The sequence below is a fragment of the Ochotona princeps genome, chromosome 20, assembly GCF_030435755.1.
Source record: "Ochotona princeps isolate mOchPri1 chromosome 20, mOchPri1.hap1, whole genome shotgun sequence".
Lineage (NCBI taxonomy): Eukaryota > Metazoa > Chordata > Mammalia > Lagomorpha > Ochotonidae > Ochotona > Ochotona princeps.
The window spans coordinates 17,252,104-17,277,346 of NC_080851.1; the positions used below are offsets into that span (position 1 = coordinate 17,252,104).

Genomic DNA, 25,243 nt, shown 5'->3' on the forward strand with positions numbered 1-25,243 from the left:
TTAGTCATGGCAGGGGACAAAACTTCCATTACATTAATGAGATTTTCACAAGTAGATTAGAGAGGAAGTATGCCCTTCATTCTCCTGTTACTTAACATTGCATAGGGGAGAAAGCACTGTGTATCTACCAAGGACAAGAACAATAGCCAAGGGGCAAAATTCCAATGAGCTAGAGTGTAGCATAATCGCAAGTGTAACTTGGTCTTTTTTTTTCACTATTCCTTATTTGAAACATTATTGAATTACATCAAGAAAAATTTACTGTAAAACATCAAATTATTGACTTTCTACAGCCAGTGGAACATAGCATTGAAAGTAAAAATTATCACTTTAATGCCAAGGGCTCTTGTCCCAAAGTTATGTCAACAAAGTCATGGTAGGCAAAAGTAGGCTTTGGAATTCTTTTCATTTATAATGAATAGGAACCCTCTAAGATAACTCTGAATTATGTCGTTACCAATTCAGAATCACAGTCTGCAATCGCATTATTATGGGAGGCTCTCTGGGTGGACCCTGAAGGCTTCAGTGATGTGAGATTTCTTTGCAAAATTTGTTAGATCATTGGGGCGACAGCAATATAGGAAAGTCCTTCCGTTTGCTGTGGCTTCTGGTATTCAAAGAACACAGCAAAAGCAGACAGCCCACTGGGAGTGTATCAAGGTCTGGGACCACATGAGCACCCATCTTGTATTTCCAGTAACACATTTTTAGCACATATTCCTCCAGCAAATATTGACTGAATTCCGCCTCTGTGCTAGGTACTGTTTTACTGACTTGGGACACATCATTGGATAAAACTGATAAAGATCCCTGGTCTGTGGGAAAGGGTAGACAGTAAATAATAAACCAGCACTGTAAGTAAATGATAGTATATTAGAAATGATAAAGCCATTGGAAAAAAGAGAGCCACAAGGTGTGCGCTGGAGATTGAGAGATAGCGAGGATGTGCTAACAATAGGATGAGCAGGGTTCAATGAAATGATGAGTCTTTATTAAGCAAAGAACATGAAAAGGGGCCAGTAATAGTGACCCAGTGACCCCAAACTAGTTATGGCCAAGATGTCACCAGCTGTGGATTTCCACATGGCCCAGCTGCTGGGTTTTCTCTTGAGTTCCATGGAAAGTCAGGTATACCCCCGGTACGGACCTCAGGTTTTATTTCTTTCCATTTCCTTTCTTGCCAGGGACTCCATCACGCATCAAGTGACTGTTTCATTTCCTGCACTCCGAGAAGTAGCTATCTTTACTTTTACAGCCCTGTAGAAGTCTTCAGGAAACAGAACTGAATGTTACAGACAGCATGAGAGAAACGCAGGATTGCAAACAGCAGACAGCTCACAAATTGAATACTGTACAGCATGAAAATTCCTGATGACCCAGTTTTCCATATTAAGTCCATTTGTATCACATTATTTTGGTAGATATTTTCTCTCATTTCTTTCTGAACCTGCAGAACTTACTGGAACTGAGAAGTCTCTGCTGGCAGAGAACTTCACTCTACTTTAACCTCTTTCGTTGATGTTGTACCTAGAAGTACTCCAAATGTGTCCTACACATGGATGTGCCCCATATCCACCATCTTCTGCCTCATTTGCTTGCTGCTTTTTTCTTGTCTTTTAAATGCTGGCCTCCCATGTCTTTTAATTGCTGTCCCTCTTCATTCTTTGTAAAATCCCCATTGCTCAGTACTTGCAGCCTCATGTCCAAGACTATACTCAGGTCTATGTTCTTTGTATAAATGCTACTCATTCTACTAGCCTGATAAAGAAAATTATATATAGGTATGGAATATAGGAATGGAACCCTTAGTGTATGCCCATATCGTATAAGGTATGCCCTTTTAATAGACTTAGCAGCAATGAGAGATCAAGATATGTGGGAGGAACACTGCTTATCAGCATGGTTTCTGAATTCATTGTATTTATGGTAGATGGTAAACGTAGTACTTCTACATGTTGAAGAGTTCACAACAGAGGTATTGGAAAGATATCTTTCCATCTTGCTTTCAAGGTAAGGCAACCCTGGAAAAGCCTGACTAGTTGCTTGGTAGTTTTCTGTAACATGAGAGTTAATCCATTCTTCCAAGTGCTTATTGTCTAATTGCAAAGCCAAGAGGTCTATGATGTTAAGCCATATTCCTTTCTACATTCTTGTAGCCACTCTTGGAGAAGATCCAGTAGATGTGTCTTAATCTGTCTTGCCTCTTTGATGTTTAGCACAGGAACTACCATATCATAAAGAAGCTTGGAGTTAATTGTGAATGAATGCATCAGCTCAGTGGGATGGCAGGCAGATTTCCAAATGGGTAATCGTGCCTGTGTGCATGCCTTCTTCCTTTCTGCCAGTAGTTGTTGAGATTTTTCTGTGCTTCTATCATCGGTACCACTCTGTCTTTCTCTTTCTCTCTCTTTCTCTCTGTCTCTCTCATACACACACACACACCCCCAATCTAGTATGATTGCTGACGGAAGGTTCTCCTAACACTTCTCATGAAGACCTTCCTTTGCAATCGTGCGGGGCAGAAGACCTTCGGGGAGTCCTGGCCAGTGATGTGGTTTGCATTTGGGCTGTTACTAGAAATAACTTTTCTAATCTCTGTCTTCAAAGGATTTCATTTTTAAAATTCTTGATTTTTCTCCACTACTAAAAATAGAATACCCAAATCTTTTTAAAATCAAAATACATTTTCATATGCGTTCTATGTAATTGTTCAAACAGGTATTTCAGTCATGAAAATTATGGTATCATAATTTATAGGACAGCATGCAAGTTTCAGAATGATAGTTATAATAGAATTTAGTAATGTGGAGGAAGAAGGATTGCTTTTATAGGGTTCAAATAAAAGATCACCTATTTAAAGTTGAATCTCATTAATCACTCATATGTACTTATTGTATTATTGAATTTTGAATTTTCTCCTAATCACATGGTGTATTCAGACCTTTTACAAATAGCAGTATACCTAGAGTTGGTGAATTGGTAAGATCACAACAAGTAGGAAATAATTTAAGAATAGCATTTTTATACTTTTAGATCGTGGAAATAATAGTATCCTGTATTTTAAATGGGGAAAGTTCATATCTGTCTTTGCAGTCAGGAGACTTTTAAGAAATGAGTCTTCTCTTTGAACAGTTGTGTTTGTGTGTATGTTAATAAGTGCCTTAAAATTAAAAGCCTAAGGTGTCATGAATATTATCATAGTCATCCAATCTGCCTTTCAGAGTTTTGTAGGGTAGTCGAAACTGGGTCGACCGTACATGGGAAGTACAACTACTGTCTGGATTAGTAACATACAGAGAAGTTGTCCAGTAACCCTGCTTTCTGTTCCTGGCCGAAATCCAAGCCCACAAGGTGGGAGGATTTTAATGTCCTGGGACACAATCCGGCTTCTGAATCTTTCACTTGGAGATATATGCAATTGCTGTGAATGGTAATGCTTTCCAGATATGTTGGGTTTCCGGGATGAGCCACATGTATGAGTGATGAATTCATTTGGTCCTTGGGAGAGGTTGCATTTTATCACCATTTTCCTGGCCCCTCTGGCCTTGCCATTCATCTCAGTCCAGGATCTGGGTGAGGAGTAGGAAAGTGAGTTTTAACCACCTCTCCTTTGCATTTAGAGCTCAGCTGCTTAGAGATGTTGGTGCATATCATGTTTGCTGAATTTCCTGTTGCAAAGAGGGAAAATAGAAATGTACATTTTTGGGTATCAGTTTTCTAAATTGGCTCATTCTGTGGTTTCACAATTAAAATCATCTTGCCCAAGTGAAGTATTTTTTTTCTCCATACATTCAGAATAAATACTGCAAAAACTTTACTCGTTTATCTCTTTGTATCATTCTTTGTGATATCTCATCAATTAGCATAGGAAGGGGTTGTGATTTTGTTGGCTTTTAAAAGATGATAAAAATTATGTCCTGTAATTTTTTAGAAACAGATTAGACTTATAGTAGTTGGAGAATGTGGTAAAATCACTTTACATCTGTAAGGAAATCTCAATTGAATTTAAACACTGACCGTTCCAGAACAGAAATTCTCAGAAGAGCTTTAAGCACCATCTTGTGTGCTGGTGTTATGGCACGTTATGTTAAACTGCCAGTTGGAATGCTGGCATCCCACTTCTGAGTATTGGCTTAGGCTGAGTGTCAGCTTCTCTGCTTCCAACCTAGGTTCCTGCTGATGCACCTGGTGAGGTAGCAGAGGATGGCCCAGGCACTTGGGCCTCTGCCACCCATGTGGGAGACCTAGAGAAGGCTGGCTTCTGGCTTCAGCCTGACCCAGCTTGCCTATTGTGGCAGTTTGGGAAGTAAGCCGGTTGATGGAAAATATCTCTCCTCTTTTCTTCCACTTCTTAAGTGAGGAAGCAGCAAATCTTTTTGCTTCACAGTTTTGTTCTCTGAAGTCTCATTTTACCGAAGCATACATTCGGCTTTCTTTGTCCCTCTGTCTCTCTATTTCTTTGAAATGATTAATAGTAAATCAATGGAAAATTTAAAAGAATGGTTACCATTTACACCATGAGAGAACTCTCTTAGCAGAGAAGACCAGAATGCTCTGTTTTGACTTGACATGCTGAGATGTGTGTCTGTCTGTACTGTGTTCCATATTATACACTTTTATTTTCAATGGAGAAGACAGATTTCCCTTCTGTGCCACATGGGTCCTACTAAATTTAGTTATATTAGGGATGGGAACATTGTTTTTTAGTTAATTTTTCTTTTCAAACCCAACACTGTAATGCCATTTGTCCAGACAAAGCATTTGTGTTGTGAAAGAGTGTTGCCTGGGACCAGTTTGTCTGGTTAAGCCTTACTTAGGATGCCCTGCCCCTATCAGGGTACCTTGGCCACTCTGGGCTTCTGAGCCAGCTTTCTGCTCATGTACCTGGGAGGCAGTGGGTGATGGCTCAAGTTTCTGCCATCACTCGGGAGACCAGAATGGAATTCTGGGTTCCAGGCATGATCTGACCCAGCCCCAGCTACTGTGGGCATTCCTGGAATGAACCAGCAGATGAAGATCCTTCTCCCTCTGTCACTCTATCGTTCAAATAAAATTTTTATTTAAAAAAAAACTGCCTTTGTTACACATAAAGGAAAATGCTTGCATTTTGTATCTGTACCTAGAAACAATATTCTTGTATTTGTCACCCTAGTTCCATTTCTATATTCATTTTTAACCAAGCATATCTTTTGGTTTAATACATTCACAATATATTCACAGCTAATATAATCCTTAATTATATTCACAAAACAGAAATAGGGATTTTTTTTTTAGTATAGAGAATTCAGTCTTACACTCAGTGTTTTGACCATTGATTTTCTGTATAATTTTATAGTTTTGTCAGAAAACTGAACGATGCTGAGGTATGTGTTATGAACAAGCCGTCATTCTGTGAAGCCTTTGGGAAGTCCCATCCCACTGCAAGCTGTTAAAGGTTTTTAAATAACCGGTTAAGAAGATTGATGGGTGCCACCAAAACAATTTAAATTATTTTATTTATCTAAAATTAAAGTACACATGGAGATAGAGGGCCTGCTTTAGTCCTGATAGTCTATGATTCATGGCTTTTTAAAAAATTTCTGCCTGGTGAAGTCATTAGGAGTCCCATCACAACACACACCTAATATAATCCATGTCACAACAGTTATGAAATTTTCAAAAATGATGCCTTTATCAAATGATACACAACACGAGAAGGAATGGGCCTTACTGTAGATGGAAGTTTTGAGAGATTTTTCATAGGGTATTTTCCTTGAGGTAAAACATACCAACCTCTGTCCCAAGTCAGCTGGAATGCAATTTAAACTTTTAAGAGATTCAAAATAATTTCCCCGTTTTCTCCATTTCAGAAATAAATCTGGACTACCAAATAAAAGAGTGCTAGCCTTATAGAGTCAGGACACACATTCTTAAAGAGCGTCAAGGGGCTGTATTCTGTTCAGTGCAGCCACTCCCTGCACCCTCCCTGATGGTGAGCTAACCCCAGTAGCCATGTGAAAAGATTAAGGAAGTATCTGACATTTCCAGGCTGACCTTTGGAGATGCAAAGATCTCCGTTTTACTTCTGAATAAATGATCACTGTGTCCGATCGCGGCCTGGGGGTGGATCAGGACACAGAAACCTGACAAAGACATGAGGCAGAAGTGAAAAAGAGTCCAGCTGACACCCCCAGCCAGGAAACTCACTTAGGAACTGCCCACTGTGCAGTTCCTAGTGTTGAACTATTTACATGTGAAATACACACTTTGCAAGATTTTCTTTCTTTTCTGTTAATGCCATAATACTTACTGTATGTGAAATGTGTTAATGTGGGAAAGAAATTACAGATATTTGAGCACTAAAGAGTGCTTTATTATTTTTTTTCTTGGCTCTTACATGTACTTTGGCCTGTAAACAGCTTGGAGAACTAGTCAGCAGGAATCTCTAGGCTGGCAGAGAAACTGTTGGTGGGGCAACGGGTAGGTACAGGAAGTGTGGTGTGAGCAATGTGTGTGCACAGGGGAGAGTGGAGCCTCAAGTTTCACATTTCCTGCCTTCAGCATTCTTAGGTCAGCTCACTGATAACGTTTTCATTAGGACAGTGCAAGGAAGTCGCCTTGTTGTTAAGGAGCTGACTGATGTAAAGGCACAGTCTTCTGAAACAGCCAGGGATTGGTCCGTCGGTTGGGCGATCACCTTCAGCAGAGTTGGGTTGGGGTTGTGAAGGCTCAGGCACTCCGCTGCAGCAAGGCTGTGGTGGCCCCGTCCCAGGAAGCCACTCAGAAGAGAGGATATCCCCTGATCTAGAGTGTTTGCTGTGAATGGGGATCCAGGAGTCGGACTGAAGGAGGAGGAAAGAAAGCCAAGCAGCATTTGCTTTCTGAGCTCCTGTACTACTTGAATGGCAGCTTAGTTGAGAGCATGTGGATTGCTGGGCTGCCTCTGTGCAATGCATCTGAGGGGTTAGGAAAACTGCCTGCTCTGAGCTCATAGTGAAATAATGAAGCCAGAAGAAAGGAGCCTGATTAGCTCAGTGGAGTCCATTGTGTGTGTCCATTCTGCTGCTAGTGAAAGAAAAGCATCACTTTGCCCACTCCCTTTGGGTCTTTCTTCCTGCGGCTTTCCAAGCACCAGAGGGTTGACATTCAGGGCTCAACTTCCCAAAGCAAATCCCTTGAAATAAAGAAGCACTTTCCGCCTTCCCGATTGCCAGGCCAGCCAGTGGTTTCTCCTGCATTCTCTGCGCTCCTGCTCCTGGCGCCTCAGAGGAGTCAGGGAGACAACAATACTGGGTTTGGGCTCCTGTTGCTTCTGGCTGGGTCGTGATGGGAGACGCTAACTTTATGGGATTATTGTGAGCTCCTCAGGGGCACGTGTTTGCTTTCAGGAATCATGGCTGATGACGCAAATAAAGCATAATCGGTTGCTGTAAGAAAATAGAGACATCTTTCTGATTTTGCTTTTTTTTTTTTCGTAAGGTTTGAAAAGAGTTAGATATAAGATTTCTTCCATCCACTGGCTCACTCCTCAAGTGGTTGCAACTGCCAGGGATGGGCCCTGCGACAGCCAGGAGCCTGGAACTCCATCCAGGTCTCCCACGTGGGTACAGGGGCAGCAGCACTTGAGCCACCTTCTGCTGCTTTCCGAGGCACATAGCAAGGAGCTAGATGAGATGTGAAACAGTCTGGCCTAGAACTAGCACCCTTATAAGATACTGACATCTCGGCATGCAACTTTACTCGCTGTGCCACAATGCCAGGCGCTTACTGATTGTTTGGGTAATTCAAGTATGTTTCAGTCATAGAATATTTCCAAGAGCTAGATTTCAGCTGGAAAATTAGAATTCTAAGAAACTACAGACTTTGTACACCCATACGTTCCAAATGCCTAATTTTGTTTAGAGCTGTGCTGGCCTCCAAACACAGTTTGTCTTTAGTGTTCGAAGGGTGGGCAGCACGGGAGGCTGCTTCCCTGGCCAGTTTCAGAAGAACTGAGTACTGACTGGCAAAGACCTGGGACCCTCTGGAAGCTCCTGCACTGGACTCTGGCTTTCTGGGAGAATTGCTTGGTCCTGGAATCCCTGTCCTGTTGACTGAGACAGAGAGTTCAAAGCCACCTCACAGCAAGAGTTGGCACACGAAGTTCTAATTTACACCATCTATCTCTTTCTGGCTCTCAGGCCGCTGGCAAATTGCATGTCTTTGTGTTGGATTAGTTTGGGATTTAATCATGCATTATTTTCCCCCCAATTAAATTATTTATATATTTGATTAACGTTGTCACTGCTAGGAAATCAGCTTTTCAGTGAAGCCACAAATAAACTCATGCCCGTTGAGTTTCAGACCAGCTTCCCATGGGTTCAGTCTGTTGAAGTTAAGAATTGATTGTGTATTCTTCTTGGATATTTTGGGGTTTGGTAAGAGACAAATATGTGCTTTTTCAACCCATTGCTAGGAAAATGGTGCAGAAAGTGAAGTGTATGTGGGCTAACCTTCCTTCCTTCCTTCCCCTAACTCCCTTTTTTAGCTTTGGATCCTGATTTTTATTCTCTCCTGTGACCTTTTACTTTGTCACTAAAATATACCTCCTTCTGATTTTGCTCTGTTAGGATGAGAGCTAAGCTGACAGGTACTAGCTCAGGAAGAAACTTGAAGCTTGTTGTGAGCACACTCTCTAGCTCACCAGACACACGCAGCCCATTGCTCACTGTGCACAGTGCAAGTTGACAGAGAGAGAGACTGATTCACTCTCCAAGTAGCCATAGTGACCAGGCCTAATCCAAGCGGAAGTCAGAAATTCCATCTAGAGCTTCTCCATGGGTGTCAGGAGCCCGAGTCCTCGGGTCAGCTGCTGCTGCTTTCCCAGTTGCATTAGCAAACAGGCTGGATCGGAAGTGGAGCCACCCAGGGCTTGAACGGATGCTCCAGTGTGGGGTACCAGTGTCGCAGCATTACCTGCTGTGCTTCAATGCCACCCGCTCAGAATTCCTCCAGACTAATTCATGATGTCACAGTGCTCCAAGTTTGTCCTTTTCACTGACATTTGTGTGATCTGCTTACAGACTGCAAAGCTTAAGATACTATACTTTTCCCTTCCCTTTTTTTTTTTTTTTTTGGTAAGATGTATTTGTTTATTTTCAAGGATTGGCAGAAAGAGATCCTAGATTTATTCCCCAGATGACAACAATGGCCACCACTGAGCCAGACCAAGGCCAGGCGCTTCATCCAGGTCTTCCACATGGATGGCAAAGGCAAAAACACTTGGGCCATGTTCTTTTCTGTTACCCAGTCCATTAGCAGGGAGCTGGATCAGAAGTGAAGCAGCCAGGATTTGAACTGGTGCCCCTATGGGTGACCAGCATCACAGAGAGCAGCTTGATCATTACGCCACAGCGCTGACCCCTGACCATCTGGCTTTTTCCATATGAAGTTTGCTGACACCTGATCTAGAGCCAGAGAGGTGAAGTGGCTCCTGAATGGCACACAGCTTGTCAGGTGTGGATGTGTGACGAGGCAGCCTCAGTGCCCTCCAGGGCTGCTGGTAATGCAGGGGGAAAACCTGCCCTGTCCTCCTGTTGCAGAGGCCGGCACAGCTTTTTAAAGGAAATTAAATATTTGGAACACATGAACACTAAAGTCTGTAATTTCTCAGAATTTGTTTTCAGCTGGATTCTAGCTCTTGCAAGTATTTTAAGCTTGGGACACATTTGAATTAAACAGAAAGGTGTCTCCCTCTTTCCTTACAGTTAAGTGAGTGTGTCCTCTGAGTGGCGTGTAGGCTATAAAGGGAGAGAGACAGAAATACCACACACACACACACACACACACACACACACACACACACACACAGAATCAACCTAACTGCTGTACTCCTACATCATAGAATTGTATTTAAAAAAATAACTATGGCCTCCATGCAAGTTTGAACTACTCTTCAGAAAACTGCAGAAACATATTAATTGGGACTTAGATCTGCCTACGGCAGTAGCAGCTAGAAATCCCCAAGATGCTAACTTTACTCAAAATGAAGCTGCTTTAACAGTCCCACATATTGCTCCAGAGGCAGAGTTCTAGTCTGCAGGCATGGAGGTGAGGAGCAGCTTTGCTGTCTCCAGTCCCTGTCCTCCCTAGTTCCTGTCAGCTCCTTGCCGTACTTTGTGGGAGACCCTTGCCACTGTGGCAGGCAGACTCTGCAGCTATGTGGGCATTCGTGGCTTCAGAAGTTTCCATGGTGAATCTCCAGTTTTCAGTCCAATCCAGAGCCTTCTCCCTCTCTCACCCAAGGACCAGGTGACTTGAGGAAGCTTGCAGTTCTTTGCTCTTCTTCCCCCGCCACTGTACTAAAGGAACCCTCAGGAGACCACACCCCACTTCTAGAACCTCACCTGGCCAGCCATTGGCTAAGACAGGAGGGAAAGACAGCTGTGCTTTCCACTCACTTTCCTGGTAGCTTGTGTTAGGCAATGCCAGCTCCTCTGTGTAGCCCCCAGGGCTCTCCTCCAGGACATACCTGGGCTGATTTTTTGATGAGCTGAGTATAAGTTCTATGCAGATGGGTCCTTCTGAACCCCACTACTCCACAGCTGAGTCAGCCTCTTTATTCAGATAAGCCCAGCCTCAGCATGCCTATCCAACAGTGGCAGTGCCCGAGGGCCACAGTCTGCCAGGCCAGTGCACGTTGGCCATGTGTGGCCTCGTTGATCCGAGGCAGTGAGCTCAGGCCCTCTGCAGGTGCTTCTCTGCCCCTGTGTGCTCCCAGCTGGCACCACAGGGCACAGGTGGGTCCCGCCTTCGATTCCTGCTTTCAGTGTGTCTGTATTTGAAAAGCTGACCCTGATCCCTAGTGCTCCACACTGACTCAGAACCCCCCCCCCCTGCTCTGTGTTTTTATGAAACCCTATTATTTCTCTTCAACATGCTTATCACACTATAATTGTATGGTAATTTACATCATTATCCATTTCCCTCCAGTGGACTGTAATTTCCTTAGGGCAGGAATCATGTCTGTCTGACCTGGTGTGTGTAGCTCTCAGCTCATCCTTGTAGAGACAAGAAAAATGTCCCAATCCAGGTGCATTTCTGTTGCTCTACCTAGCAAGAGGGGTTCACCTTTAGATAGCTTTCAAATCCTTATATGTTATACTTTGGTATTAGGAGGCCAAGCAGAATGAGGTTAAGATAAACAAAAGCATGCACTATAATTTTCTTTTACCCAGGGCAAGAGCAGTTTGCTGCACGAGTCAAATCAGGTCCACAAATATTTACTGCGTACCTCCAAGTACCAAGACACTCTTTTGCAACCTTAGGTAGTTGCTCCCCAACTTTAATTTTTCCTCACTTCTCCCTCTGCCTCCCTTCCTCTCTTCCTTACTTTTTCTATCATATGTGGTAATCCAAAGGACCCAGTGAACCAAGAGCAACTTGTGTGGAGTGGCTGTGTGTGATCATGAAGTTTTCTCCCTGGAAAGGAAAATTTGTTGGACCCCTGTTGGTTTCAAAGGCTGCGCTTCTGTACATGTTGGGATAATTCTGGGCGATGTCCTTGGGCTACAAAGACGCACTTGAGTCGGGAATTCAAAGACGCCTGTTGTTCCCTGGCCAGCACATCTGTTCTGCTCACAGGCTCACGTGCACATCGCCGCTTTTAAGAGGCACTCATGCACAGGACAGTGGTTTTCAAAAGGAAACCCACATGTGTTGGCCTCAGGGTTGCTACGTCATTGTGACCATCAAAGTTTCTCTTGATTTCCTTGTCATTGCCAGGGTGTCCCTCCAAATCCTAGCTGTATCCCGGTACCGTGGTATGCACTAATTCTCTTTGGTCACAAACCTTCCGAAAGCTCATGGAGAGCATACAGGGTCATTCTTTTCTCTGCTTTCCTCCAGTTCTGAAGCAACAGAAGCCACCTGTGAAACTTTCCTACCTACTTTATAAAACACTTTATTTTGTTTCCTAAAGAAGCAGGCCACCTAGTGGACTACCTGGGAAAAGCCAACTCTGCAGATGGAATTTTATCTCCAATGCCCAGCCATGGCACTAGTAGGAAAGTAGTTCAATGTTGTCTCACCAGCACCACATTGTCCATGAAAACAAGGGAGCTTTCTCTCACTGGAGGAATGTTTGGTGGCAAATTTCTGTGAATGCTTGAGAAAGTGTTCCCAAACGCTTAAAATTACAGTAAATAAGTAAATCCAAAATCAAGACAAATTACATAAAGGCAGGATGAACAGAAAAGAAAAAACAATAGCATTGGGGCCAGCATTTATCCTACCATTTCTGATTACTGCATCCCACCTTGGAGCACCTCGATTCAGTTCCCAACACTGGCTTCTAACTCCAGTCTCCTTAGACTGTAGAAGGCAGAAATGATGGCTGAAGGGATTGGGCGCCAGGAACCCATGCAGGAAACCTGAATTGAGTCAGTGTCCAGCATTGGCCTAGGCACAATTGCAGCTGTTGTAGACATTGGGAGGGTAAATCAACAGGTGAGAACACCCATTCTCACTCATCCATCTGTCTGTCTCTCTCACCTGCTTCACTTTCTTTCAAGTAACTGAGTTTGTTTTTAAAAAGTTTTTCAGGAGTAAGCATTTGGTACAGTGGTTACATACTTAAATTCCACATCACAGTCCCTAGATCTGGGTCTCAGCTCTGCTTTACATGTGGATTCCTGCAAACACACACCTGGGAGGAAAGATATGATGAGTGGTCCTTCTTTGGTCCCTGCTACTCATGTGGGAGACCTAGAATGAATAATTAGCCCTTGGTCCAGCTCCAACTAAGGGCACTGAGGAACAGAAACAAAACTCTCACACAAATTAGCAAATTTTTTTTTTTGTAAAAAGATTCAAAGTTTGATAAAAAGAAAGGAAAAAATCAACAATGACAGCAAGGTAGCATATAACTAGGCGTTTCAATAGTGTAGTCCCTCTGCTGGGATTGTCTTTCCTTTGCTCCGAATGAAACTCCTCTTCCTCTGATACTGCTGTGCGTTTCTCGCGTCTCCCATGTTGCATTTGCTATATTAATCTAAAGAACTGTATGAGAAGCACTGTAGCTTTTCCGTTAGTGAGTGATTTGGGGAAGTTCATTTTCATTCTGAAAAAAATAATTATAGGATTTTGGAGCTGGAAAAAAAAGCCTTGGAGACTCACGAATCCATTCTTTTATTTTTCTGCAAAGGTGCTAGGGACGAAATCATTTGACACCCACATAGTTCCTTTTTGTACGTAGTTCTGTGCATATGCGTGCACATGTAGCAGGAATAGAAGCTTGAGAGATCCACTGTCCATAAAGTCTGTGCTTGGGACCACTGCAGTCTGTATTGGAATGACTGTCCTCCTGTCCTGGTGCCAACGTCCTGGTGTGATGCACCTGGGCAGGCAGCAAGTGATGGTTCAGTACTTACGATCTTTCCATCCATATCGAATGCCTGTACTGTGTTCCTGGTTTACTCCTGCCCCAGTCCCAGTGGTTGTAGGCATTTGAAGACTAAACTAGTAGATTTAAGATCTCATTGTCTTTCTCTATGTGTGTTTTTCAAATACTGCTTTTAAAAATGAACAACAACAAAAACAAAAACAGGACAAACACCTTAAGAAACACATTGCCATGCTCAGTGCAATAGCCTAGTAGCTAAAGTCCTTGACGTGCACATGCCGGGATCCCATATGGGCACCGGTTTATATCTCAGTGGCCCCACTTCCCATCCAGCTCCCTACTTGTGGCCTGGGAAAGCAATAGAATATGGCCCAAAAGTCTTGGGACCCTGCAACCACGTGGGGACCTAGAAGAAGCTCCTGGCTCCTGGCTTCGAACCAGCTCAGTTCTGGCCATTGTGGTCACTTAGGGAGTGAATCAGCGGACAAAAGATCTTCCGCTCTGTCTCAGCTCCTCTCTGTATATCTTACTTTCCAATAAAAGAAAATAAATCTTAAAACAAAAACATTGCCTATAATTTGAAAAAATCTTCAATATGGGTATTTATACAATCCTCAGGATCTAAGATTGGGGTATCTTTTATTCTTTCTTCCGTTGCCTTCAGAAATGAGTAATATATTTCCATTTTATTTCTTTCTCTCTTCTCCCATACTGCAGCACATAAATAATGACCATATTCATGGAGAGAAGAAGGAGTTCGTGTGCCGCTGGCTTGACTGCTCCCGAGAACAGAAACCCTTCAAAGCCCAGTACATGCTGGTAGTGCATATGCGAAGACACACAGGCGAGAAGCCTCACAAATGCACTGTGAGTACCAGTGAGCGACGGGCAGGGCTCTTGGTGCAGGATTCATGCTGTGGTCCTTCCTCATACTCTACCAGCCGTATGTGCTGATGTCTACAACTAGGAAGAGACATGGGATGGAGGTACATGGGGTACTTTAAGAACTTTAAGCACGGGCTTGGCTTCCTTTTAAAGAGCGTCTGGGTTTTAGAGCTACTGAATTGGGCAGAACAGTTCTGCATGGTGCCACTCTAGGTGGTGGCCCTGGCACTGTGTGAGCCCAAGCCTGATAGCTCACCAGGTCATAGGACTCCGAAGGCAAAGAGGGGAGCCTGAATTAACTTTATAAAAAGCAAATTCTCATACCTACTGAACATCCCTAATTCAAATACCTGAAATTCATAATGTTCCCAAATATTTGGAAGACAGACGTGATGCCACAAGCAGAGAACGTCACATCTGACCCCATGTGATGGTTGCAGTCAAAATGCAGGTGCACTAAGCTCATTGCATAAAATTGCCTCCAGGCAGTGTGTGTAAGGTCTGCATGGAACATAATTGAACTTAGTGGTTAGACTTGGGTCTTATCCCAAGTTATCTCATTTTGTGAAAACAAACATTCCATAGACTGGAAAAATCGTAGCACTTTTGGTGCCTAAGAAATTTGGGGGAAGGGCTATCTATCCTGTGTTTGGATTTTAAGTTCCTTCTCACATTCTTGCCACCCCCTTTAGCATCCTGTAGACCTACAGATGAGGGTGGAGCTGCAGCAAGGCTGGGCTTTCTTTCATAAGATGCCCGCGAGACACACTGGGCACTGCTGCCCCGGTGCTTTGCATCTTAAAGGCCCTTTACAAACATGATCAAATTCCGTGTCTTTGTATGGACACAAAGCCATATTAATGAACTTTGTGCTGAATCTGAAATCAGTGGGAATTCGAGGAGATCAGTGAGCAGATAATGAAAGGCATTGTGCACGTTGAGCGGTCTATTAAAAAAAAAAACAACCAAACTTCAAGACTTCTACTGGCACTGAAAATGCTTTATCTTGAACTGCACCAAGCTGCATGTGAATCCGAATAAATGCGGAGTTTAGTGGACTTTTTGTTCTTTGATTTTGAAAAGCTGCTGACCCTTGAAACGTCAGTTTTTCATCTACTTTGAGGGAGTGTTAGGCAAGAGCTGCCATGGCTATTGTGTGGAGTAATCCAGATTTACCTGTTGTCCTCAGTTTGAAGGTTGCACAAAGGCCTACTCGAGACTAGAAAACTTGAAAACGCACTTGAGATCTCACACTGGAGAGAAACCATACGTCTGTGAGCATGAAGGGTGCAACAAGGCTTTCTCAAATGCCTCCGATCGCGCCAAGCACCAAAACAGAACACATTCCAATGAGGTAAGTATCTTTCATGAGCCAGAGCTCGTTGGTGGAAACAACTCTCCTGGGAATGCCCGTGGAAGGACCAGCATGAATGGTTCGGACCTTGCAGGTGAAGGCTAGAATCTCAGAGGTGAAACTGCAAACTGCATCTCTTTGGAGAGGAACGCAAATAAGTCGGAAGGTCTTAAGGCTACTGGTGAATTTAGTCTCATGTTGTTTGGAACTGCCACCTACTGGTCAAACAGTAGGAGCATTGAACTTGGAAACTAAAGCCATGCGGACAGGAAGCCCCTGTAAGCACTGTGGATAGACTCAGAGACAGAATGTGACAGCCACTAGCTTACTGCAAAGACAGGCTCGTTTGTTTGTTTTCTCTAGATAGTATTGTAAGATACATTGAATTAAAAAGAAAAAAGTCTTCTATGAAGCAGTCATTCAGTACTAAGTGCAATATCCAGGCATTCTAAATTCCAATGGTTTTTAAGAGAGATTCTCAGAAACCCAGCATGGTTTCCAGCCAGTAACTTAAGATGATGTATTGAATAAGGCTTCATGATTGTAATGGTTCCTGTTGTGGTGCTATTATTATTGTCATTTTTCAAATTAAACAGAAATATAAAGGCAGTTATGATTGCAAATACATCTTAATTATTTTGGGGAAAAATGTATTAAGGGAGGGATCTCAAGTACTGATTCACTTCTACAACTATTAGGATTTCAATGCCACAACCATTGAAATGTCCATTGGGGCTTGGCTGAGAACAGAGCCAGGCATGCGGAACTTAATCCAGGTTTCCCAAGCAGGTGGCGGAAACGTCCCAGGGTCTGCACTGGCGGGAAGTTAAAGATGGAAGCCAGAGCTGGGAACTGAATGCGAGTACTGCAGTGAGAAACACTCATGTCATGATGGCTGCCTGGCATACATATTACTGCACTGCTACAATCAGGCCTTTTGGAGGTCTTGCTCAAACCCCAACACCTCTGTGAGGCCGCCTTTTGAGTAAAGAGATGAACAAAAAAAGTTTGCCAGTTTTTGGGAGAATTAGATCATCAGAATTTGTTAGTATCAGAAATCGCGTCCAGCCCCATGCCGTTAGTCATCAGTTCACTGGAAATCTGTTAAAAAAGGGGCCTTGGAGTTTCTGCCGATTGGCTTACCAGCTGCAGGCTGGTTCAGTCATAGTCACTCAGATAGGAATCTGGTAACAATCAGATAAATCATTCTAATTAATAGCCATGTGGCTCTGCAGAAGAAAATGTAGTCCTCATGGGGTTTTCTTCTTAGGGAAGTGATAGAGCCCAAGTGCCTGTAAGATTAACATGCTCTGCAAATCACACAGTCACATACAGACCGGGACATGAGGTTCCTACGTACCTACTGCTTTTGACAATGTAGTAGGAGGACAAAGACATTCTAGTCTTTTGGATCTCTTTATGGACCAATTATTTGGAGACATTTTAAGGGAGGTGCTACGCCTCCACTTTTTAATGTCAAAATGCTTTTATCACGTGCGATAACTGTAACAGCATGTGTTGTACGAGTTTAGTGCAAAATGTTAGGAAGTCTAGAATAGGAAACCAGAGAGAGAAGAAAGCACATGAGAGCCTGGTAAAGCTGAGAGAACAACAGGGGTGCCTGCCAGTGAGTATGAGGTTTCATTTCTGGGGCGATGAACAAATTCTGCCATTAGTGGTGATGATTTTACAGCATGAGGATGTACTAAATACCATTGAATTGTGCAATTGGAAAGATTTACTTTTATGGCATCTGGCTTACTGCTAAGTTTCAAAATTTTTAGGGGATAACAACATGGAATTTAATGAATATATTTAACTGTATTTCGTAAGTATTCATAAGTATCCTTTTCATTAGAAATTTAGAAGATATCCATTTTCACAGATTTTAAGCCAAGACTCTATCCTGCTATCATGGGTAAATGTGCGTAATAAGAACATTAGAATTAACCATGTACACTTGTAAACATACTGAGCTTTTGTCTCTTTATGAGTCTCAGACCTGTATACCTGCCCACTTGCTTTAAATGTTTTATAGTTGATCTGTGAGGCTTTAAAACTGCACAGTACTATGTGTGTGAGAATTGAATATCTGTTATAAGATTAAGATATCTTAGTCAATAATACCTTTCCTCAGGGTTGAGCAGTTCACTTAAATTATTCATTTGGATCAAACATACTTCATTGAAATTTTACTCACAAACACATAAAGCTGTTCATCTCTATTCTGTGTGCAAACGTTAGGCCTTGCATGTACATGACAGACCATTTCAGATACACCAACATTAAGTTTGTCCCAGAAATTGAGATTTATATAATTAGATGATCCCAGATAAATCTTGGTATTCATTTCTTGCACTCTTATCTTTTCCTTGATGTAGTCACTAAATATTGATGACTGTGCCCAGCCCTTTGCTAGTCAAGATTTTGCAAAGGATGCAACTGATAAGAACAGCAAGGGAGCAGTGCCCGTTCCTGGAGCCTGTCCCTCTACCCATGCTGCCCACTGAGGGCTACCAGACTGGACGAGGATTTAGGGCTGCTCTGCCAGGACTCCGGCTGCCCTTGACCATACAGCTCACAGGCCTCCAAAGGCCGCCACGGAGCATGCTTGACTCGCACCCTCGCGAAAACTGCAGTGGTTCTGTGCTTCCCATAGACTTTCTCAAGTCCCTCTCATGTACACTGTCCTGGAAGTGCAGGATGGTACTTAATGATGCTAGCTGCTCCCTCATTCCTAGGCTAACCTGTACCACACATGCATGTGCTCATAGCAAGGGTAGTTCTTCAGTCTTACTTAGTTCTCCATGTCTCTCTCCTGCTCCCTGTCCCCACACTGGTGCCCCTGCACCCCTGCCTTCCTTTCTGCAGGCACCACCTGTCACAGCAATCCCATGAGCAAGCAGAGGGCCAGAGCACCATAAGATAATGGCGGTCCTCGGCAGAGCCATTCTTCTGTCGCTAATGCATGGAACTGGCTGTGCTCACTTCATTATGTACAGGCAGCAAATCACACAAGGTTCTGAATAGATGTAATTCATAGTTAATGGGAATCAATTCGACCCAGAGGAATCTCAAATTCGGAGGTGAAGCCTGTCAGGATCATTTTCAGAATCGTCTTGTCATTGCATTAGGGCATTTCAGCATTTTAGGCAGCACTCAGTCTGTCCTGAGCTCTTAGTTAAAAAGCATCTTTTAGATATATGTATTCTACCAGTCAGGGCATCTTTTAAAATATAATGGGCACATTGTATTAATCATGCTTTTTAGTACGACTGCTTATCTGATAGCTCATCTTCTGGCATATAGACATATAAATACTCATGCAAATATCCATGAATATATTATATTTCAAGCCAAGAGAATGAAGTCACAATTCTGATGTTGGTCAAGAGCCAAGGCCAGCAGTTTTGTAATCTGAGAAATATTTTAGTTATAAGCCTCCAGATAATTTTGACGACTATCTGTAGGCTTGATCACTGGCACACATAGGAAATGCAATTAGCATGAAATCGTTGCTAGCCCTTGGTGCTCAGGACAAGCCCAGAGCAGGAATCCCAGTCCACAAGCCCGCAGCCCATCACCCGCTACAATTTCTGCTGAGTATCTGTGGACATCTGTAACGGGGCTTTATGACTGTGAAGATTAGAGAAGCCCCGGTATGTCTGAGTTCTGACATCCACTTCCAATTGTGATAATACCCAGGGCAACACGTGTTAATGATCTCGTACATGGCAGAGCTTAGAGACATTTTTTTTTAGAAAGTCATTATACCAGTGTGTAAAAAGCACATATCACATAGGCCAGAGTGTTAGCAGACCTCAGCTCCTAGGCATCCGTGCGAGCATTCTTCCCACCATGCCTCCAGGAAGACCTGCAGCACCACCTCCTGACGAGCGCGGAGGGCGTTCTTAGGCTTTCTCCTATCAGTAGCAGCAGCACAGCATTCTGATGTGTACTGAGCACCTTTCACAGCAGCACCTACTTCTTCCCACTCAGAGAGCATCCAAGACCTGAAAGGCAATTTCCACCTTCCTAGCTCTCCTAGGCTCCCTCTAACATCATCACATATGACTGCAAGTCCTGTGGACACTGAAAACAGCTCAGCTGGCCTTACTAAGCCATGAGTTCTTAGAGACTTGGCTTCCCCCATGTGCTGCACAAGTATTTGGGAAGAGTTGAAAATGCAACATGCAAGCCAGGGGACTGGGTATGGGGGGGCTAGCGGTGCACAGTGTACTCAGTTTTCTAAAGCCCTGTTGTCTCCTTGTTTGTGGCAGAAACCATATGTATGCAAAATCCCAGGCTGCACTAAACGGTACACAGACCCCAGCTCCCTCCGAAAACACGTGAAGACCGTGCACGGCCCCGAGGCTCATGTCACCAAGAAGCAACGTGGGGATGTGCATCCTCGGCCCCCACCCCCCCGAGACTCTGGCAGCCAGTCTCAGTCCAGGTCGCCCGGCCGGCCGACTCAGGGAGCCCTCGGTGAGCAGAAGGACCTCAGCAACACTACCTCAAAGCGGGAAGAGTGTCTCCAGGTGAAGACAGTCAAGGCCGAGAAGCCCATGGTATGTCATTCCCTCTCCTGATCCTCCCACCACAGCCCAGGGCATTTGAGTGGGCAGGGGATCCCCTTGCACGTAACATCAGTCAGCCTTTGATGTGACCGACCTCGCTTTACTGAAAATTGACTTGCATGGAGTAACTCAGCTCCAAAAAGAGCTCCAAAGTTTTTGAACTGATTTTTAGAAATCCTCGCAAAACCATGACCCCTGTGGAAGGAAGAAAGACAGAGCTATCTGTCTCTTCAGTGTGCTTGTGACATAGAAATCACTCACTGAGTCTCTTCGTAAACATGCTTGCTGTCTTCTTTGCTCCAGTGACCCCAAGACAAATAAGCCACAGCCTCTGTTCTTTAGGGGTCTACAGTCCAGAGGGACAGGCAGAGTGCAAAGCAAATAGTTACCGGTCAATGGGATAGGGCCTTAGGTACAAGCCTGTGTACAGTGGTTCAAGAGAGGAGCTTCATGCTGTGCGCTCGAAGGGTGAGGCCGAGGCAAGACTGGACCAGGAAGTTCAGCCTGGAGAGGGAAGGGCAGTCCGGAGTTGAGTGGGGGACTAGGAGATGCTGCAGCCAGTGGCCCAGGGCTTGATGTACAAGAACAGAAGCAGTGAGGACAGAAAGGTCGGGCTTGCAAGGACCGTGTCATAGCAGGGCTGAATCCTTTTTGAGAAACAAGAACTTGTGTGATAGTCTAGAGCCAGGGCAAACCAGAGACCATTCCTGTAGTGGAGCCTGAAGCAAGGAGATAGAGAACAAGGGAAGACATGCAAAGATTCTTACAAACAAATGTCATGGTTCAGTTACTGACAATATGTACATTATGCTACCCACGCTGTTTTTAAATCTCTGTTAGTGATGACTCTGCATTTATAAAACACTTGAAAATTTCAAAGGGCAATAAGAGTGGGCAGGAGAGGGGAGTTAGTACCTTTCTGCTTGGCCATGTGTGTAAGGGATATACTGGAGGGTAGCTTGTCACTGTGACTTGCACAGGAAGTGAACTAGGTGGAAGTCTCCTGCTTACACTTCCTGACATACAGAAATGACCCAGGCAGACTTAGACTCAGTTTAAGAAGCATTTTCTTAAAATTAGAGCAGTCTTGTAGCTGGATGAACATCCTCAGATTCCTGACTGTTGTCGGGATGCAGCAGCAAGTGTGGGAAAAAGCACCTACACGGTTCTAGCATTGATGATTGGGAAGCTATATGCTAATGACTTAATGAGTACATCTATAGACTTACAGAGCGATAGAAAGTCTAGCCAAAAATAATAGACTATCCACTTTCTCGGTGGGTACCTGTACTTGGCTTTCAGAAACAATTTTGATGAAAATTTTATAAATGTACTATCATTGGATACTGCATTTTCATTAGTTAATGAACTATACTTCATATATACCTTTTTTTGTAGGTAAGCACATATCTATTGCTTATAAAGACCACAGGTGTCATAATTATGCAGAAAATTCAACAGTTTATCAGCAAGCTTTAATGGAAAAAGGAAATTAAATCTGGAATATTCTAGATTGTATCATCAGAACGTGATGATTGATGTTTGGGGGACTTCTTAAGAAACCAGTCTCTTATACCTTTAAAATACATCCCTCACTGAAGAAAATTAATCTCCTCTCCCCACATGTGTTGTTTAGAAACAAAATTAGTAGAAATAAAACATAAAATTTTGGCTCAGTGACATCAAGGTGCCCAATATTTTACCAAGTAAATATATCATGGAGAAACATAGGATAGACAAGTTCCTACAGAAAATGGTACCGTATTTTACAGGTGCAGAAACTGAGTCTCGGTGAAGTTCCTTAGTCACCTGTCCCTGCTAGACTATGTTAAGTCTGTGTACATACATATTTAAATCAGTGGATATCTTCACAGGCACTTACCAATGTACATGAGATTTATATTTTTACTATTCTTTCTTTAAAGGCATGTCTTTGATTTGATCATCATGCTATAAATTAAATTTTCTCTTCTTTTTTTTCTTATTAATGCAACATCTCTTCTGTCTAATGCTCCTAAATGTCTTGTTCTCACTTCCTAAGGACAGTGGGTAATAAGGTGAGGGAATTTTGGCTTCGCTGTTCTTTTTGTTCTGTTTCCATTTTAACATCTCATTTTTGCTTATTTTATTTTCTTGCACTTGTGTGACTTTGTGGCATTTTTTGGTAGTGAACATGACTCGGTTATGTTTCATACGTAGAAGCAGTGTGTCTCGAACATTTAGCATGTGGACAGTGTGGAGTGAGATGGTGAAATCCATTGTTCCTACTTGTGTAGGTTCTCATGATAAGTCACTCCAGGGTCAACCAAGCAGAGGTTCTCAAATTCTATTTCATTATTGTGCTAACTGGTATACATTCATTTTTGGACTAGTTGTGCACCACCTTCTTTGAGAAAGCTGTAAGTAATTTATTGTTAGCCATTCAATCCATACATAAAAGAGCTCATTTAAGCAGTTTTTAAATTGTAAGTGCATTGTGTCTTGTTAAAGTCTCCTTAGAAGTACGTGTCTGCATATGTATCTACATATGCATACATATTACACAAAAATCCATATACACAAGCTGATTCAGCAATCCAAGAGTGAAAGACACCGGAAGCTCTAGAAATGACAAATATCTTGGGAAAGAACAGGTGGTCTGGCACTCCAGCACTTGGCAGGGCTTCACCTGTTCAGGATCACATTGGCAAACCTTTTGCTCTGCTTGGTGGCCTGGGATGAAGTTAGCATACCATGTGGCACTCACTTAGAAGGTGTTCATTTGCTTGGGTGTATGTACTGTGATGGCAGAAATGTGGACCAAGTTTCATGGAGAAGCCTTACCTCTACAGACCCCTTCCCTACTGCGTCTTAATTCTACCTGAGGCTAACAGAGTGACAAGCAGTCCTTCCCTGGGAAGGATTCACTTGGCTACTTTCCCTGGCTCTGGTTTCTATAGAACTCTGGAGATGCAGCAGAGGCATGGAAGTAACCAGCCCACAAGTGTAGGGTGGTCCCACCACTCACTGTGTGATTTTGCGTAGTCAATGAACTTCTGAATATCACCTTTCTAATCCATGTGTAAAGGATGGCTGTTTTCATTAACCAGAGAACCACTAGAATTTTAGAAAAGAGCAGTTTTAAACCCTGCCAACTGCCTTGTGTAATGTAGGCCGTGTGGATTAGCACTCCTCAGACACTGAGATGGACAGTTTTTCAACTGCTAGATTCTCAGGAGTCCTTGGGGACTCCCCCAGAGTGAGAAACTAACCAGATTAAGTTCCCATTATTTGCACAATTTTGTTACAGAATCCACTTAGCTGGGGCTAGGAAAACAGTTCCTAATTCTCCTAGTAGGGGCACTAAGGGCAATTCCACAGGTTCAAGAAGGCTGTGATCTGTATATCCTTTCCCTCTTTGAATATGGCAGATTATGGCAGTGATTGAAATTTTATCCCTTACAGCTGCCTTTCCCTACATCCTGGTTGCACTCTTACACAGCAGGAAAACTTTCTGCGAGTTTGAGAACCAGCCCTGAACAGTCTAGAGGACTCCTGCTGGAGAGGTCTAGCCCCAAACACTGAAATGTTCTGGGAGACTAATCACTAATGCCAGTTGAACTGATTATCACTACCCAGATCTTGTATATATATATATGTCTCCCAGTGGGCTTCATCCTTAATTTTCAACAGCAACCCCTACAATAAGTTGTCTCCTATTTACAGAGAAGGAAGCTAAAGTTGGGAGTTGTTAAGTCATTGTCCCAAAGCTTGAAGTTTTGTAGGTGGGACCGGAACTGAGGAAGCATGCCTGCAGAGTGGACCTTCGGTACAGGAGTCTGGCTGCTGTCCCAGGCACACTGCCCACTGCCTCCCACTGCATACCAGCCTCGGGTCCATCTCTCATGTTGGCCAGGGAGATCATGTCTGTTCACTAGAACTTTGTTTTTCTTCTCACCCAATTGACTGGTAATCTCAAAAGTCTTGGGGTCACAGGCAGGGCTTCTCTGCCTCCTCCTTATGCCACATCTGCCCTTTGCTCTTGACCCCAACAGACATCTCAGCCAAGCCCTGGTGGTCAGTCTTCATGCAGCAGCCAACAGTCCCCCATCAGCAACTATTCCAACAGTGGGCTCGAGCTTCCTCTGACCGATGGAGGTAGTGTCGCAGACCTTGGTGCCATTGACGAAACCCCAATCATGGACTCGACCATTTCCACTGCAACCACGGCCCTCGCTTTGCAAGCCAGGAGGAACCCGGCAGGGACCAAATGGATGGAACACGTCAAACTAGAAAGGCTAACACAAGTGAACGGAATGCTTCCACGACTGAACCCTATTCTACCCCCCAAAGCCCCTGCAGTTTCTCCTCTCATAGGAAATGGTGAGTTGCACATCAGCCCAGCTCCGTTCTCTCCTTTTAAGTACAGGCAGAACTGTGTGAGCAGATATAGGCCATCAGTTCTGTTGGCCGGTGTCTCCGTCAACCCTACAATAATGCCATAATTACCCATGGCCATGTTGAACCCATTTCAGTTTTAATTACAGAAGGTACATGTTTTTAAAATGGAGGGATACAAGGGTGATACTGTATGTAAGCATGTGCATGACTCATGCTGGTGATAAACGCACAACTCTTAGACTGCGGTCGGGAAATCCAAGCCGTGCAAGCAACTGTAGTTTGCGCATTCTCTCTGATCTCCAGATTGCGCTGAGTTACCTTAAGAGGGTGATCCTCTCCATGTCTCCAATTCAGGTGTGTTACCCACTCATAACTATAGAATAAACAGCCCTGGTAATAGATGTGAGTCTCTTGCAATGTCCTCAGCCTGTAGACTCCCAGGGAACTTAGTCATTGTGTATACCTACACCAGTCATACCTGTGCAGGAGCTTTAGGGAGTTGTCCTCGCTGGTTGTATGTTGTTGTAGCAGGCATCTGCCATGCCTCCTGAAGTTTTATTAATGCCTAGCCATGCAGATTCCTTCACTATGTCCTAAAACCACTTGGGCTCTAGACTAAAGAGTCAAGTGGTTGTGACAGTCTGAAAATACTACCCTGTGGTCCTCCACAGAAAGAGATGGAGA

At 43.6% G+C, this 25,243-nt stretch overlaps 1 protein-coding gene across 2 annotated transcripts in view; it reads left to right on the forward strand.

The window, feature by feature from the left end:
• The window catches only part of GLI3 (GLI family zinc finger 3), a 244,577-nt gene that overhangs the window by 216,299 nt on the left and 3,035 nt on the right, over positions 1–25,243 (forward strand). For both annotated transcript variants that reach the window (XM_004582353.2, XM_058678228.1), the window contains 4 exons: positions 14,078–14,227; positions 15,435–15,599; positions 19,880–20,170; positions 24,214–24,541. In XM_004582353.2, the coding sequence (XP_004582410.2) occupies positions 14,078–14,227; positions 15,435–15,599; positions 19,880–20,170; positions 24,214–24,541 (934 nt within the window). The remainder of the gene's footprint in view (positions 1–14,077; positions 14,228–15,434; positions 15,600–19,879; positions 20,171–24,213; positions 24,542–25,243) is intronic.